Source organism: Centroberyx gerrardi, chromosome 4 (genome assembly GCF_048128805.1).
Source record: "Centroberyx gerrardi isolate f3 chromosome 4, fCenGer3.hap1.cur.20231027, whole genome shotgun sequence".
Taxonomy (NCBI): domain Eukaryota; kingdom Metazoa; phylum Chordata; class Actinopteri; order Beryciformes; family Berycidae; genus Centroberyx; species Centroberyx gerrardi.
Window position 1 is genome coordinate 19,150,177 of NC_136000.1, and position 18,376 is coordinate 19,168,552.

Here is an 18,376-nt window from a genome sequence, read left to right on the forward strand (position 1 = left end):
TTCCATGGGACAGAGCTACATAACCAAGTTAATTCCTTTGGCTGAATATACATATCATGAAGCTTAGGATGTCTCTCATCATTGGAAAAAAACACTTATTGCCATTTCCTTCATACTGTCACAGCCATATTGCACCCATATTGGCGGTTCTGTGATTACTGGGCAAAGGTCTCCATCTACTGGTGAAACGCCCGACATAGACATCTGCCTCGAGAGTGTGCAAGCTGGAGTACATCCAATATAGATTCTGTATTACATGCACAGTGCAGTTTCAACTATCACCACATGTAACAGTCATGAAACATCCAATTCTGTCAATTGGTTTATTGAATCATGCAATCCATGTCATATCATCAGCCAGTTACAGCCATACATCTGTCAACACTTTGCGGTATATTAAGGCAGGAAAAAAAAACAGGTATGTACAGTCGACATCTTATAGATCTAGAACAAATACAGTTGTAAACACTGACCACAGCTACTAATCATCCCAGGGTGGAAAATGCACACAAGTGGTTTCTTCTTAATAAAACAACCCTCTACTTCTTCCTGGGTAACAGAAGTGATCTAAACTGGTAACTATATGTGCTGCATGACATGAAAGAAATTAGAATAAATTGTCAACGCACTTTACAGCACATAATATAGTGACAATAATACAGTGACAAAGTGGAAAGTGCTATCAATAATGATCTTTCCCTTGATATTTCTACAAAACACTATGATTTTTCAAAAAGATGATTAGAAATAGTTTCCTCTTTGTTGCTATGCTATTGCCATTTCTCTCTGTGCGGCCAAGTGGTGCCATTACATCTACTGACGTCTTACTCTAAAGTATGATCATTGCTTCAATAACTCTGCTAAAGCTTTACTGTACATTATTTGTATACACCAACTGTTGTACCCCTAGAATGAATATAAGGCACTTATTGTGATGTGATTAGCAGCTGAACTACAACCAAAGAGGGGTTTCATACTTGGGCCTTTTTATCCCTTTTCCCTTTTGTCATTGACTCCCAACTCAAAAACTTAATTTCCTTTCTCTCTGTCATTCTTTCTTTCTCCCACACACACACACACACACACACACACACACACCACACACACACACACAGTAGCTGTGGCTATCCAAGCTATTATTACATGCGTCCCCTCTTTAGATCTAACAAACGTCTAATTTACTGTCATGTAGGTGCTCTGGACATCCAGATATGGCTATATGAACGACACACACATGCAACAAGACCCGGTAATCTTTGGCCATCGATCCTTACAGATGAACAAGCAATAATAAATTTGGCAAAAATATACTGTGTAGTCATCTTAAGAACAAAAAAAAGATAAAAGACATCTTAAAAACAAAGAGGAGAAAAGAGAAAAATAACACTGTTTCATTATGCAGGCGATACTGCGGGCATGAAGACACTGCATCCTTGTAACTGTGAATGCACTGCTTCGTAATAAAATATAATAATTCACTAAATAAAATTGAAGAGTAAGAAAACATATTTACAGTATGCCACCATTTTGGTACATATAGACAGCAACATTCTTCAGTAACAAAACTATTAACCATTTGTGCATAGTTTTAACATGTACAGAAAGTCAGAGCTAAGGGAATAAATTCTGATAGACGATAGACTCTAGAGATATTTATTATATCATAGAGATGAGTGGATCCTTCATTACCGATATATGAACCAGCCGTTACACTGGGTTAAATCTATTCACTACAGAATTACTTATGTTTTCAGAGATATAGTTCATAGATTCACATAACCAAGACACTCAAGAAGAATATTGTTCAAAAGGCAATCGTTTTGGATCATGATGCTAGTGATAAAACAATACCATATCATTCAGCAGGTACTGAAGTGAGAATAAAAGTACAGTAAGTGGATGTGTTTAAAAGGGATGTCGACGACAGTGTGATGTTTAGCAAGTCCCAACATTTTCAGAGACGAGCACCTGTGTCGTGGCGCATGATGCCGCTGCCGTTGTTTCGATTTTTTTTGTTTCATGCCATCAGTTCTAAGCATCTTTCACTCCCACCAAGTGCTCCAATGACTTCCATCCAGCAGTCCACATCTTTCCTTCATTGTTTGAGCCTTTACACTCAGGCTCGCCTACGGGACGGCTGGTTTACGTAGGCTGCTTCCACTGTTTATAAAAGCTCCATAACAGATCCGGGCGAGAGAGAAAACAGTGCATAGGAGAGTGCTACTGAGGTATCCTGTACTGTGATATCCAGACACAAGGGAGTGAGCTACGGGACCGAGACGCGAGGGAGACAGGAGATGTCCCCCTTCGCCCGGTACTGTGTCGCCGAGCCTCAGACGTAGATGCCCTCCGGGTTCAGGCCGGAGCTGAGAGGGCTGTGGAGCACCCGAAGGTGGCCGGACATCGGGTGGGAGGACACAGGGCGCTTCAGGGAGCCAGTGAGGGGAACTAAATCTGAGCAAGGCAAAAAAAAAATTAGAGAGGATATGCCATTGAATATGCTATACAAAAGTGTACTTTGAGGGTTTGGGGCGCAAGTGGCATTTTGGCTGAAAAAGAGTGTTAATATATCATTGGAAAGCTCTTGTTGAGCTCTATCTGATGGTCAAAAGAACACATTTGTAAGCATAAACAAAATTAAAATAAAGGGAGAAATCCAAAAGACTCAAGTGGATCAAATTTGGAGCGAAAGAGGTGTAAATGCACTTAATAGCTTTTTATAGTGCATCAATTTTCTGAATCTTAATATCTGTAAAAGTATAAATAGTTCCTATGTTATGTTTTGAATAAAAGGATGCAAGCATTTAATGCGTTTTCTGCTATAAATTAGGAACATGTCACTTGCGCCCCTTTCACTCTAAAACCTCTATTTATTTGTGTTTCTTGATCTACACCACATGTGATCGCTGCTATACGACATCCAGCCACCAGGAGTCAGCATTGAGCTAAACAAGAGAGCCAGCCATTACACTTTCATTCTCTGGCCAAGCACAAAAGCTCTTGCTGATTCAACACACATGTCCTGGTAGGTTATTAGAAGGACATGAACACTAAATCCATTCTTTTTTTTATAATGGAAAACCATTACCGTGAAGTTTAATAAAGAGACCTACAGCTCTGAATGATGTAATGGCGCAGCACATGGTCATGGAGTCAGAAAAATATTTGTTGTACATGATTTAGAAAGACTCTGTGGGGGATGTGAGATTTAAAGGTGAAGCATTGTGTAAACTGGTGCGTTAGAGATATTAACAAAATCAGTTTAAGCATCTAAACCATTATGTACCGTTCTAGTTTCAGCTCTTGAACTTGTTGCTGGCAGTCTATAACTGCCGACAAATGAAGCGCGTTTCCCGGCTGAGGCTGAAATTGTTATTCTAAAGTTTTTAATAAGCAGCTGGTAGATGTACAACAGCTCGATTTAGACGGCCTCTATGGCATTCTGACTGCTCTCCCATTATTTACTGCTCTTGGTTCTGCGTCAGCTCTCCGCCTGTCTCCTCTAGGATGACAGAGCTATGGTCCGCTGGGCCCATCACCGAAACTGCTGAGCATGTGATAGGGCAGAGTGATGGAAGGAGAGAGTGATGGACAGAGAGAGAGAGAGAGTGGGGTGAATGAGTGACGCCGGGCCTGCCTGTATCCAAGCAGCCGTTGGCATGGAGACTATAAGTGCTACTGGAAGGGGCGAAACAGATACTATACTCTCTCCTTTCTGTCTTTTTTCTGTCTACTAACCCCCCTCCCCACTTTCTCTCTCTCTCTCTCTCTCACACACACACACACACACATATATACACACACGCACACACACACACACACACACACACACACACACTGAGCTGAGTCATTTTCTCCCAGCAGGCTGTCAAGAGATGAGGTAGAAAAAGGGACAATAAAAGCTTTGGTGGAACAGAATGACTTGAGTAATGCACAGGTTTACTCACAGACAAACTGCACTTTAATGAAAATAAGATAAGTCATATGTCGCCTGTGTGAATGGCAGCCAAAGAGTAACATTTATCCTCAGACAGCCCGCACACTGACGTACAGGACTCTGTGTGATTAAGTTGTAATGCCTGTCTGGGTGCAGGCCTTTTAGTCCATCAGTTAGATTTAGTTGAACTGTATGTCGGGACTATATATCTAGAAGGTCAGCTCCGTACTTGTCATTAATGCCAATAAATTGGTCTCCCTCGCAAGGACCAAGCACCGAACCTGGGGTGACTTCTCCATCGCTGCCCCCTCCCTCTGGATCTCTCTCTCTCTCTCTCTTTCCAAACACATCCGAGACTCCACTTCACTCCCCACTTTCAAAATGTCCCTCAAAACCCACCTGTTCAAAAGTGCTTTTAAAGACTGACTTCCTTTCTTCCTCCTGCCTCATGTTTCTATCTGTTCCCCTTTTCTTTTGTTTGTTTGCTACTTTCTAATTGATCACTACTGCTACTGTTTGTGCCATGTAATTTTTGTGAAATGCTTTATTGATTGTTTTTGTTTGTTTTTATATAGTTTTGCATGTTGGTTTTTATAATATAGTTTTTATAAAGGCTATGTATGTGGACACTGTTTTTTCAAATACTATTTCATGTAAAGTGTCTGAGTATCTTAAAAAGTGCCATACAAATAAAATGCATTGTTATCATTATCATTATTATCATTCTTATTATTATAATACTGCAGTAGAGAGAACATATGACACTAAATATGACAATACTCACTTCACATAGTTAGAGTATTTGCTGTGGTAAAAGCTTATACCATGGACAATAACTCAAAAGAGAACCAAGCTGGAGTATTAAAAATGCATTACCTATTCCCTGACTGGTGTGAGTGCCTTCGTCCTCAGAGGGTTCGGCCGGCAGCACTGTGACCTTGGTGCCAGTCTGCTGGATGAACTGCTGCAGGTTCACCTGCCTCAGCTCCTTGGTCAGCTGCTCCAGCTCATGCTGCATGTCCTTCGTGGAAATAACAGCACCAACAGAAAGGGATCGTTCAGTAAGCAGTAAAGTATTGATTACAGCTTGAAACTGATTGATTTCTACAGGTGCAGATTATGTAAGAAGTGTTTGTGTGTTTAAACATGCTGATTTGTGTTACTATGCTTTAACTATTAGTCAAAATATTCAAGTCCCTCTTCTATCCCGGTTATTATCCTAGAGGGTCTTGGAAACACACAATGAGCACTTTGTGTTTTTAACAAAGATCTCATCAATTTTCTTTATTATTTCCAAGTGATTTGGACAGGTGACAGGTAGTTCAGATGCTTAAGAATGCTTTCAAACACACCAGAGATCAGTAGAATTTCAGTTGAAATGTAGCAAATGAATCAAAAACAGAAATTTCTGACAATTCAACAGTAGAAAAAAAGCTTAAGTGAAAACAAAATGTAAGAAGTATTTTTTTTTTGGTATCTTTTGTGATTCTACTGATACCCTGAAAGAGAAATTCCACCTCTACAGAGAGATCAAAGAGAAGGCCCGCATTCAACCCAGGCCTTGAATGCAGTCCTGGTTGAAGGATGGCCTAATCACTACGCCATCCTGCAGCATTATCTTGTTATACTACCCTGATATAAAAATACCTCAAGGTGATGAAAAAAAAGGTACTCAGGTACTTTTCAGGTGTGAAAACAGTATGTGTGTGTGTGTCTCACCTGCAGTCTCTTGCTGCTTTGTCCAAGCGACCTGTCCACAGCTCTGCAGCTGCTCTCCAGCTGGACAGCCTGCCTCTCCTGGGCTTTTAGCTCTGATTTGGCCCTGAGGACCTGAGCCCGAGCCTCTGCCTCACTCACCCACTGGGTCTCCTGCCGCTCCCGCTGCAGCCTCTCCTCTTCCAGGCCGGCCTCCACACCCTGCCAGGACAGAGACAGACAGACAGCTAGGCAAAAGCTGGAAGCCACAGCCACATAATGTACATGCATCATCATACAGATTGGTAATGCCAAAACAATCAAAATCACCAAACATATTGTTATCAAATGTCAAAAATCATGACAAATGCCCATCACAAGTTACCAGAGCCAAAAGTCTTAAAAATCCTTACTTAGTCTGACCAGCTGAAAAAATGAAACGGGCAAAACAAAAGCAAGCAAATCTTAGCATTTGTGAAGCTGTAACCAGCAAATGTTACACTAATTGTCTGTCATTCACAAAAACAAGAAAAAAAAAACGACTGACAACTTCAGGTTTTGTCTCATTGTTGATCATCTTTTCCTTTTCCCCAAAAATTCCACTAAGATACTGTTTTGTCTGTCTGACCTCCTGATTCCGCACCCTGAACAGCCTTCCAACTCCCACAAATCGCTCACCTGTACCAGCGAAATCTTCTCTTCAATGTCCAGCTCACAGCCCTGCAGGCGGCCACGCAGCTCCTGCAGCCGTTCCTCCAGCTGTCTCTCACTCTCCAGCTCAATTTGCAGCTCACTGGCCCAGAACTCCTCCTCCTCCATCTCCACCTCGTTCTTCCTCAAACGCCTCTCCAGCCTCAGGATCTCCTCCATCAGCCCTCCTCCTCCTCCTCCTCCACCTCCTCCGCCTGTGTCGACACCGCACCCTCCGCCTCGCCCGCCTCGCCCCTCAGCCCAGACCTGCAGCTCAGCCTCGTAGGCCTCCAGCCTCTTCTCCAGCACGTTGAGAGTCTCCCTCTGAAGACCCACCAGTCTCACCAGGTCTTCCATGCGACAGGCCCACAGGCCGGGAGACGCGGTCCCGATGGCTGCCGCCGCATGGTGGTGATTCCCGCCGTTCCCCAGGAGGAGTCTGCGTTTGGCCTCGGCCTCCCCGATCCTCCCTCCGCTCAGTATGTCCCTAAGGCCTCGGGGTCCGCCGGTGAAGGTGAGGGACTTGCGGCGCGGTTCGCGGCGGCGGAGGGAGCGGTCGTTGGGGTGACGAAGCTTTGCGAGGGGCGGGAGGCTCTGCCGGTGGAGCCCGCGTTCAGGGCCCCTGAGTGGAGGTCCTTCTGAGGGGGGGCGCTCAGTCAGGGAGGGGCCTGTACGATGCAGGATCAGCTGGACGTCACCAGCATATTGGCCCCAGGTGTTGAGAGAGGCCACAGGGCTCTCATGGGGGGCGAGGTGACGCTCTGTGTCCCGCCATTTCTCTACCAGAGTGTATCTCCCAGTGCGACCTGGAAAGAACACAACAGAATGTGAATTGAATCAGATTCTTATGCTGACAGATGGTAATGGCTCATTGTAAGGATTTTGCCATTTGTTTAACGGAAGCCTAAACACAACCCTAGTAGCAGCGTGTCAACAGAAACGCTTTCCGGTGCTTGTAAAATGCCAAAGTACCCAATTGATACTGATGTCTGATCATTTAACACTGTGTATATTTCTGCAATAGAAAAAATGTAAGGCAGGAGAGGAGGGGGCTCAGTGGCGCTGTTTTCTCAGCTTGGCGAGAGAAGGGGGGATGAGTCAGACTTTCCCTCCTCCTGCCCTACGCTTTGTGGGAAGTGATGTCAATACAGTCTGCTCGACTGCCCCCGTTCCTGAAGGAGCCATATGGGGAAGGGGAGGGGGCTTTAGATCCCAAGCAGGCACTAAAAACAGCCTCCAACTATGACCCACTGTATCTCAGCAGGAGCTTTACATGTAGGTGGAGAAATATTTGTTTACTTCATCAGGACTTACTTTCAGTTAACAACAAGCACTCTGGTATTTTGAAAAGCCTTATTCAACAACAAACCCAGATTTCAATTATAGGTTGATGAACCATAATAATAAGCTTTATTAACAGGCTTCACCTACACGCAACTGCTCTGAACTCGCATCATCAGCGATGACTGCTTTCATAACCAAACTATAACAAGAAAATGAAGAAAATGTGTGCGTTTGATGAAAGACAACAGCTTAAGCGGGTATTGTTTTGGGAGCAGGTTTTGCACATTGAGTGTATGAATATCTGCTGATGCAGTGTGCCGAAGGGACTGGACCCCTGTGGACATTATTATTATTATTAGCTTACCATATTGAACATTTTTCATTTTGAAATTTTAATGTAAATGCTGATAAAGTTATACCATATAATTGTCATTTGAGCTGATTGACCACAAAGAATTTCATAACTCGACTAAAATGCTTTCTTCATGACCATCTGTCTGTTAATTAAATTGCCATACTAAGCATTGTGCATTTTGTATCTCATGTATAGTGTTGTGTTAGAATTACAATGTAGATCTATGAACAACAACTAAGTAAAAAATGTAGGGAACAGAAAATGATAAAGGTCCAGGCACTCATGTAGGTTTGCAAGTAAAAACTATTCAATGCCCAGACATGTTTTATGCTTTAATGTATCCTTTTATCTTTTTCCTTCAGTTTTCCACCCCTCCCCACTGCACCTGTATTAAAATGTACAAGGAGTGTCAAAGTAGAAGCAACAATTAATTCCTTTTGACATGTTAACTTTTTTTCTAGAAAAAGTGAAAGAACTCAAAAAGTAATGAATCTAATAAAAGCCAATAAAAAGCTTAATTTTTGATGGACCATGTTTCTAGCATGAAAGCAGTGACTGCAGCGAAAGCATTGCATTACAGAAAAAGGCAGACAAATGCTGCTTTCACCCACATTCACCCACACACATTATGGCATGTTGACAACCAACACAGCACCAAGGTCCCATGATAGAAAGATAATCTATTACGAATCGCAATATCATTGTTGAATGACTGATCACTCCTATATTTTATACTGTACTTTGGGCCAACATAACAGAAACAAGTGAAATGTCGTCCCGTACAAATGATGTGGGCACACTTTGGGCCAATCAGCAACAAGATACATCATCCCTCCAAGTTTCAACAAATCAGACCAGTGTTGCAGCAGTTGTAAAGAAAGCTGGACATGTGACAAGTCTTGTAGGTGTAGGAGTTAGGGCCTTTCAAAGTTAGAAATTTAAATTGAAGCACATTCATTAGGCCAATAAGTGTATTTAAATGCCAGAACAGTGTCAAGATGCATCATCCCTCTAAGTTTAGTCAAAATCAGACCACTGATGTAGCAGTTATGGCCTTACAAAGTTTGACATTTTGACCTTTCTTACTTATAGCACCCCCATCAGGCCAATCAGTGTGGAACAACACTGGAACACAGTGCAAAGATGCATCACCAAAATCAGGCCAGTGGTGTCTGAGGTATCACATTTAATGGACAGACAGACAAAAACAGCTCGGTCCATAGTCCACCCCTCGAATTTCACTGCATGGGGACAAAAACTATATCAGCTCAGCACAAAGCCCCAACATGTCTGATGACATATTGTATCTCAAGGGTGCTTAATGTAGCTTCCTTGTAGAAGATGATCTACCTATAGCCTGGGCCAGAGCGATGACCACTTCCTGGCAGGTGGTTGCCTCAGTGACGCCACAGACGACCCTCTGGACTCCGTCCACCCAGACCTTGAGCTCCATGTTGGGTCAGGTGCGAGGGGGCCAGCTGTGGTGTGTTGGCCCCGTCATTCCTGAAGGCTCCAGTGGTGCAGGGCAGCGACAGGACAGACCTTCTGGCTTCTTCACTGAGGAGGAAAACCACAGAGAAAACAGGAAACAGTTAGTCAGGAAGGACATGTGCTCAAGGCCAGCAGGGTCATAATGTTTGGTTGCCTCCAAGAAGGAAGACTTTATATACAAAGATGCAGACAGATAATGCCTACTAACAAGTAGCCAACTAAGTAGAAACAAGTTGATTCATCATTAGGTATGGCCATGCTATTTTTAGCAGCTGGTTGAGGAAAAAGGATGGCTCAGTCGGGAATGGACTGGTCCAGCAAGGCATGCCAGGACCAGCTGGCCATAACGCTGTTTTTCTGTCCTTCTCTAGGAATAGGTACATGTCTGTTGGGGGGGGGCAGGAAGACTCTGCCAACAGACATTCCCAAGCCCAGTTCCTGCTATTGTACAGAGAATCACATGGAAACAGTGAAGAGAGAGCAGGAAGATAGAGTAAGTGAAACAGAGAAGAAGAGGACAGGAACAGTGAGTGAAACGGAGAAGGCAGGAAAAGTCAGTAAACCAGAAAAGGGAGGACAGGAAGAGATCATAACAAGGGGGGTTGACTGGGCCTTGCTTTACATGTCTCAGTTATTTCCCCCGCTCTGTGGCAGATTTAACATTTTTATGGCTGAAACGTGCACAGGAAGAATGCATTATTCCCAACTCCCAATACAATAAAATTAAGAATATTAAAATATAGACCATCTTCAAAGATAGAGAAATTCATGATTAGTTTTCACTGGCAAAACAATTCTCAATATGATTGCTATTGATAGATTCAGATACAGATGTTTGCAGTTAACAGATGTACAAATTTACAGTGTCTATGCAGATGTGCAAATGTGAATCATTGGTTATTCACATTATTATCCAGGGGCAGGGCATACTGTATGTGCAGGATGTGTTAACTATTGACACCACAGATATGGAATGCCCATTAGCTATAGACAGACATCTAAGGGGGAAAAAGCCTCCTTCATCACTGTTTTCTTCAAGGTCGGTCTATTGGGTATGAATGGCATCTGTCCAGATCTGCAACACCCGCTAGGGATCTAACCTTCACTGCACCTGCACTGCTGAGGCAAGAGGTCCTTATGTCTGCTAACCCCCCACCCGCTACACCTCCCTCCGCACCCCTTATATTCCCTATCCGCTTTCTCAATGTCATCCACCACAGTCTGTCCTGCCCTCCACCCAATGCTTTGCTAAATATGGTAGATTAAGATATTAAGCAGTGCTGCAAGGTATAATTTATTGAGATAAAACAAAACCCTAGGTAAGGATTCCAAAGAAAAACCTCTCTTTTTCAGACATTTAGGGACTTAAGTGTGTGTTATTTGCATTACTATATATGCGTGTCTAATTTTGTGTGCCCAGGTGCCGACTATGTGCGTGTGCACGTACACGAGTGTCACCTTTGTCTCTGGCCTGGCTGCTCTCTCTATTCTTGGCGTATTTACAGCTGAGAAAGTGCTTTTGTCCTTCATTCAGATTGCCCTTAAATGGCAGTGAGGGCTGAGGGATGGAAGGGAACAGGCAACGAGTCACACAAAGCAGACTCTGCGAGATTTTTCTGCAATGACCCGAAACACTGTCACCATTTTGTTGAACCTTTTTTTCCAGGGAGTTGTGAAAAGAAAAGTAGGGATTGAATAGGTCTTGATGCAAAGCAGGCACAGTAGATAAGCAAGAGGAAAGGTTGGGATACACTCTGGGGCGAAGACACATGGGCTTACAAAAGTACTACATACAACACCACTTTAAGAGTTTCGGCAATTAAGTCAGAGGGTTTTACATAGAACTACACTGCAATGGAATTAAACAAAGTTGCCAGAAGAAACAACTGTACAGACAAAACAAAAAACAGGTGACTAAATGCCTCTTCTTTATACACACTGGCAGATGCTAAAGAAGACTCAGTGGGGCATTTACAAAAGTCACTCATAATGGTGCAGGCTCATCACATTCATATTCATTAATATTAACCCAGCAAACAAAAACACCAGCAGGAACCTCCCCGTTTTATGCAGAAGCGATGATACAGGCACAGTGGCGTGGGGCAGAGTGCCATCTCCAGCTCCGCAAGCTCCATTCCTTTGCCCCGCCAGTGCCAGCCTGGGGAGATGCCCATTCCCTGATCTTGTGCAGCTCGTCTTATGCCAGGAAAGCATTTCATGAGACGGAGAAGGGCTTAAATTCCTCTGCGTTCTATCTGAGCTCAGTTGAGAGATAGTCAAATGCAGTAAAACCTCAAAGTTAAGATGATTTATTTGTTTCTATCTGGCATTGGTTGAGTCGTATTCACTGCTCCTTGTCCTGTGATGCGTTCCTCTCCGAGCAGCGAGGTGTGTGAACAGCGCTGAGCAGCCTGTCTGTCCGGCTGCTGATGACACCGCTCCTGTTTCCTCAGCCAAGGCAGCGGGCCTACAGGAGCTCAGCGAGTTGGCAGGGAAAAGGCTTCAACTGGCCTCTTGTGTAAACAACCTACCATATGCTCCTCTGGGTGCTCCTATACAGTCAACACACCCCTGCACACATACACCTCTACCATGTGGAACTGTGGGATGTTGTGCGAAATGGGCACTGCTTGTTCGGTAGATTTACTGCCTACCAATACAAAAATAATAACTCACTGCTTATGAAGAGTTTCTACATCACGAGCTGGCCTGAGCACCGTGTAGTTTGCTGAACAAGGGGGTATTTGAGGAGAACAAAATGGGCATTCATTACATTAAAACAAAACCAAGAGTGAGCACTACTCAGGACAAACCCCCTGGGGGAGCAACCGAACTGAGCTGAGAAAAATGATCTCACAGGAAAACACTAATGTTCCGCAACTGCTACCTCCATGAATAGACGCTATTACACCCTGGTTCCTCCCCATTGTTCGCCAAGGTGGAAAACAATACAGCCATTTCATAAAGGATCGAACTCTTGGGCACTGAAAGTCCTGAGGCACACGCAGCTAAACCAAACAACAAAACAACACATGTAGCTAATTAAAACAATTAGCTAATTATATAAAGTTTCTGACATGCACAACTATCCCATGCTGCTCTCAATTGAAGAAAATGGGGTACTTGTTTACAGACTGTGGAATGATAGGGGTCCTGTTCTACTGGTCCTTGTCTATTTCTAACCAAACTTTAATTCAAATTGCACTTCCTGTAGAGCAACATGTAATTACTAGCAATTTATACTCTGCTGTAATTGGTAACAGATCTCTTGTGAAATAGATCTCTGTGCGCAGCCAAAGACAGATGCTGGTTTATTGTGGTGGCGCTGGTGGTGACTCTCTCGGAACGAACTAGAGAAAGCTTTTTTTTTTTTCCTCTTTCAATCCCTCTAGATTGCCATGAAGTGCTGCCCTTACACAATAACGCAGGGTAATCTCTGGGCCTCAGACGCCTTCGGGTGGCAGCAGTATACCATACTGTAGGACAGGCTGATAGTGCGTCGGACCCCTGTGGTTAGGAATGGAGGGACTTGCAGTGGGAACCAGATAAAGATGTTCCTCAGCCCCCCAGTATGCCAGCCTGGTCTGTATGCAATCCCCCCTGTCAAGTGTGAGTTACAGAGCATGGGCAAAGACTATTGAGAGAGACAGGCCTTGATCCTGCAGAGTGGAAACTGATAACATGCAGGGTATGCATTCCTGACCACCGAGAATGCAATGGGCCATGACTTGGAGATAAGGAAGCTATGAGTCCCTCCACCCTGTGATCTTAACATGTATACACAATCATGCAACTCGCTATTAAAAGGACTAGTACTCCACAACAGCTATTCAATGACAAGTCAGTAGACTGCACCCTCTAAAAAGTGTGCTTAAATTGGAGATTCACATTACAAAAATCAGCAAACTTGTGTTTCCCAAACCCGTAATAACAAAACAAAAAACAGACAAAAAGCTGAAGAAGCAAAGTATCCAATGGCTTTCTGTTCTTTTCTGTAATCTCTAAAAGCTTCTGCCGTCCACAATGCCAGCATCCTCTCAGGTAATCTGTGACTCAATTGCATTAGTCTCCACACAATGACAAGACCTACTGCCTCCAATATAGATAATTGGTAATGAATGACAAATTAAAGTTGCCATTCTACTACCAGCCGGAGTTATGCTTGTGGTCAGTGAGCAGCTGAATGAGATCCTGGGATGTTATCGGGTAGTGAATACGAGGCGCTTCCCAAAAGTAATATCTGTTACATCAGTGAGCATTACAAAGGACTGATTCATTTCCCAAAATGTCAAGAATTCACTACAAAGCTCTGCAACAGAAGGGAACCTTTGCCACAGATTTCTCGAACACATAAAGCTTTTGAAAACAAAGTCTGCTGTAGCCCTCTTTAAATCCTGGCACCTGAAACACCTAGGACCCCCCTCCAAAACATAAGCAGGGTGAAGCATCGCCCAGAGGCAGCAGAATTTAGGATACCACTCCAATCTGAAGATCTGGGCGCATGGGATTAAACCCATGTCCAGTCACGCTACAGGCAGCACCCTCAGCTCCTGTAAGCTCTCCAGAAGCCCCTGGAGCAAGCCTCTCTCTCTCTCTCTCTCTCTCTCTCTGTCTGTCTGGCTGATGTTAAACTATTAGACTCTGTGGCAGCCTCCCCCAATCGGGAGGTCAGCGCTGGCAGGATCTCGAACATCTGGACGGCACGTTTAGCCAGCAATAATGCCGCCTTTGTTCCCTTGCCATATTCACTGCTCACAAGCCAGCTTTGAAGAGCCAGCGGGGCGGGCAGCAGGCTCCCGCAGCGGGGCAGAGGCACAGCAGCAACACTCAGTGGGGCAGCAGAGGCCTCTGGCCGGGGTTTAGATGGGACAGCAGTTTGTTAACCATCACCTGGCAGTCACTCACACTGCTTCATTAGAGATAGAATTGAACACGTTTTACAGCAGCTGCAATTACAGTCGTCCACGAAAGAAAAAGTGGCAATGATAAATAACTTATTAATTTGTTTCTTAATGTGTTTCTGTGTTTCAGTGTTTCTAGTCTCTTCTAGTGGTTTGTAGCCTACTATTCATGGTGCTAGTTTCCTGATGCCAGGTGAGTCCATTAAATGCAGCAGAGGCCACTGAATTACATAATTCAATTTCCAAACTAAAGCAGTCCCCTTGCTGTAAGATTACTGAGTATTAAGGCTGTGAGAAACAAAACCTCGGCTGTTTTCAACGACTGAGTCCTAAGAGCTACAGGTTGACTCTGCTACACCTAGAGCTGGAGAGCAGACTGGAGCACTGGACCTTGAATAAACTCAACTTTAACTCAACTGATAACTTCATGGATTCTATATTGATACTGATGATTGATGTGATAGATTTTCGAGTTGATGAGAGTCTGTGATATTTACAGATGATGCAGAACCTGATGAGGGGCAGCAGGAAAAGCTACAAAATGTTTTACTCACTGATGCTTTTCGAAATATGCAGGCCTGCCCGAAAAGGCAATCAACTGAATCAACTGGGAACACCTCAAATAATGTTTACAATTGGTCTTATTTTCACAAACTGGCACATAAAGGCGTGATTAGTATAAAAAGCAATATTGGCCTGATATATTTGCTACACTGAACAGCCTGAAAGACATAATACATGAACACCTATTCGGTATTAAAATGCAGTCTACCTTTTATTGTTGGTGGCGAGTGGACAAGGCTGGAGAAATGGCGATAATGGGTTCTGGTGGCTTCAGAGAGTATAGCCTAACTATTCTACTACAGTAATGTTTCCGTTATCTCAGTCTCACAACTACAATGGGCTTGGCTGCAGCACATTCTGCTATATATAACGGTCTTACCTTTATGTTGCAAACAGGATTCAACTCACTGCTCCCTAACCGAAGTGAAGTTTCGGGAGAAAAAATACAGGTAAAGGCGTGAATTCCGCAAAAAAAATGTGTCCTTCTTCACCATTGCCCAGTAAATCACTTCCAACGAATTGCGACAAAGTAACGTTTGGCTGCCGGGCAAAAAAACAGAGAATAAGAGACGAGGAACATCCAAACAAAAAAAGAAGATGATAATGATAACCGTTTCGGTCCGCTGTCCGAAAGTTTGGGGCTGCCCTCTCTGTGCGCTAGTCTTTTGCGGTCTAACCAATAAGCTGCGGAAAATGCCCCTCTCCCCGTTTCATTAGTCCTGCTGGTAAATACATCGCATCGGAACTGGGACACCGCAAGGCATTGTGGACTGTTTAAAGCTGCAATACACTTTGAGAGGGGGGTAGGATGTGAAGGCTACCTAGAGCAGGGGCTCCCAAACTTTCTCAAAGCCGGGACATCCAAACAGAGACGTATAAGACCGCGGACCCCCCTTTTGATAAGATTTTGCACCAAGGAACCCCCATCTGTGATTACTTTTGTTGTTAGATATGACTTAATACAGAATTGCATAACAGTTTACACTGTGGGTGAGGATGGGGGAGAGTGAAAAACTGAAATCAAAACAGTCATCCTTATATATTCTCTCTTTGTGAAAATGTCTACAAAGTAAAATAATAGTGAGATTTAACTATTTTTCAGTTTGCTGAGAACCTCCTGGAACCCCCTCATGGGCCCCTGGAGGTCCTCGGACCCAACTTTGGCCACCACTGACCTAGAGGAGAGTGTCTGAGGGAGACTCACAGTCACACTCTGTGGTAACAAAAGAAAGTTGTGTCTGCTGGTGAAAGTAATAGTGAAAGTGGTTTAGGCCCAATTTAGTTTGATCATAAGCCAGAGGGACAAATGTAAGGCCACGAAAGGAGAACATTGCATTTCTTTGGATAGATCTCCTCTCTGCTGACATTTCCTTAAAATTCATCTTATATCACAGTAGGCCTATTTCATTATAATAAAGTCTTTGCTTATTCTGTAGACAAAGTTGCATCCTTCTATGCCACTCTTGAAAAATGTGATCTTGCAGAATAGTAGGCATACAGTCTTTAATCTAAACTTCTCAAATGCCCCTTAAGAAAAAGAACTATAGTAGCTAACATTACAATGCATTTTAGGATACAACACAAATATTGCAGTAAAACTTTTAAATATCATGCAGTTATTAGCCTATAGGTAAAAAAAAAATATATATATACCACACACAAATTCTATAGGGATACCATAAGAGAGTAAAAAAAAAAGACAATAAAGTATGATAAGGTCCCTATAAACTCACAATTGATCACCACAGCCACACTCCAATTCTCTATAGAAATATTACAGTGTTTTTTCATTAGTGAAATCTAGGATGATTGTGATATATTGGGCTAAAAAATATTCATAAATACAAGCACACATCTTTTTCTTTGATACCTCTCTAAATGTAGTAGAATACATGCTTTTTTGTTCTTATGACTAGATTATGTCATAAGAACTAGATTATGACTAGAAATATATATATATATATATGTATATATATATATATATATATATATATAAAAGAATGAAATGCTCACTCTATACTTCACCTCACCACATCAGACACCTTCAAACCTGAAACAAAACAGAGCCTGACAGTTAGAGATGATAATGCACATGACTTGTATTTGCTCTTTCCAATAAGAACTGACACACAAGTTATTTAAATGGTGTTGATGTATAAACAAGACATTCTTCAGCATGGAGATAGGACAGCTGAGGAGGCACTGGCAATATAAATGGATACTTACTGCCCCCTTGTGACGTAAACTATGATTGGTTGAACCCTTGATTGTGGATGAGAGTTTTTGGCCATAAGGATGTCAGTTTGTTTTTCTAGTGATCAAGTGGGGACTGGGGGGAGGTATTCATGTTATTCCCGGGGTTTAGGATTGTGTAATCAGGAAGTTTAAATAGGAATGTGCTCTTAGTCAACTTGCCTGGTTAAATGAGGGAATGCAATTTTATATCCTGGACATGCACTCTTTTCTAAGGCTAGAAAAATGAGCTTTATTTTATAGAAGTGCAATCCTTTTTTAACCTAAATGTCAGTGTTATTGTCTGAAAACAATCACTTTCTCAGTCACCTTTTAAATCCCCCACACTTCATTCTCAGCGTGCCATTGCCATACTTAAATTAATTACGTATTTTTCTTTTGACATGGCAACCCCTGTCTACGGAAATGGCAATGTAATTATTTTAAATTTTGAAGTTTCCAGTAATTTTAGACAAATCCTAGTATTCTGTTACATCACCACATATCTTGGTAGGAAAAATAACAGGTGATTGTAATAAATTAACATGTGATTATACAACACATCCAACAAGCTGTGTATATGGTAAAGCACCGTGTTGGTAGGAAACGCATGTGGCATCATGGGGATACTATTAATGGTTATGGATTTATTTGCATTGAAGTTGTGCTGCTTTGTTGATTATATTAGATGAAACTTTGCAGCCATCATTAGGGGAAGTTAAATTCCCAAGTGACAGTTTCATTAAATTCAATCAAATTCAAGCGAATTATAGTTTGAGAGTAGAGTTATATTCTATTTGTGATATTCATATCCACTGTGACACAATATGGACTGAGTAATGAGCCTATATGATGCCATTGTGGCCATGTGATTGTCAATGCAGTTAAGTGATTCTTGTCGAGTTTGACCTTAATAGTTCTTATCTCCATGATTGCACTATACAGGTTTTATTAATTTGGGATGGATTATTTTATGAGAGCGTATTCTTACTAAAACAGAGCTCGTATTCACCAGATCCTGAAGCAGGTAAAGATTACAATACTAATCTGTAGGCTATGCCATCAGGTTAGTCATCAGGTTAGTATAGGTCCTACAAACTCTGCTAGGATATAAATGTATGGGCTATAATGTTAAAAACAGAACTACAGATTGCACACTTAACACTTATTTATGAATTCTTGTAAACACTATAAATATATCGATGGGATGTCTGGAACCGCTAAAGT

The 18,376-nt window shown here is 42.6% G+C and overlaps 1 protein-coding gene across 2 annotated transcripts; it reads right to left on the bottom strand.

Moving 5' to 3' along the window:
- Nucleotides 1-309: 309 nt before the first annotated feature.
- Nucleotides 310-15,580, bottom strand: rassf8a (Ras association domain family member 8a). Of its 2 annotated transcripts, none has more exons than XM_071915277.2 (6): nt 15,297-15,580; nt 9,312-9,518; nt 6,317-7,128; nt 5,657-5,854; nt 4,814-4,958; nt 310-2,454 (listed from the first exon to the last, which is right to left on the bottom strand). In XM_071915277.2, the coding sequence occupies exons 2-6, from the start codon at nt 9,412-9,414 to the stop codon at nt 2,333-2,335; spliced, it is 1,380 nt and encodes a 459-aa protein (XP_071771378.1). In that variant the 5' UTR covers nt 9,415-9,518; nt 15,297-15,580; the 3' UTR covers nt 310-2,332. The 2 variants fall into 2 exon arrangements, with proteins under 2 accessions (XP_071771378.1, XP_071771299.1); XM_071915198.2 differs by having other exon boundaries at nt 6,311-7,128.
- Between the last annotated feature and the right edge of the window lie 2,796 nt (nt 15,581-18,376).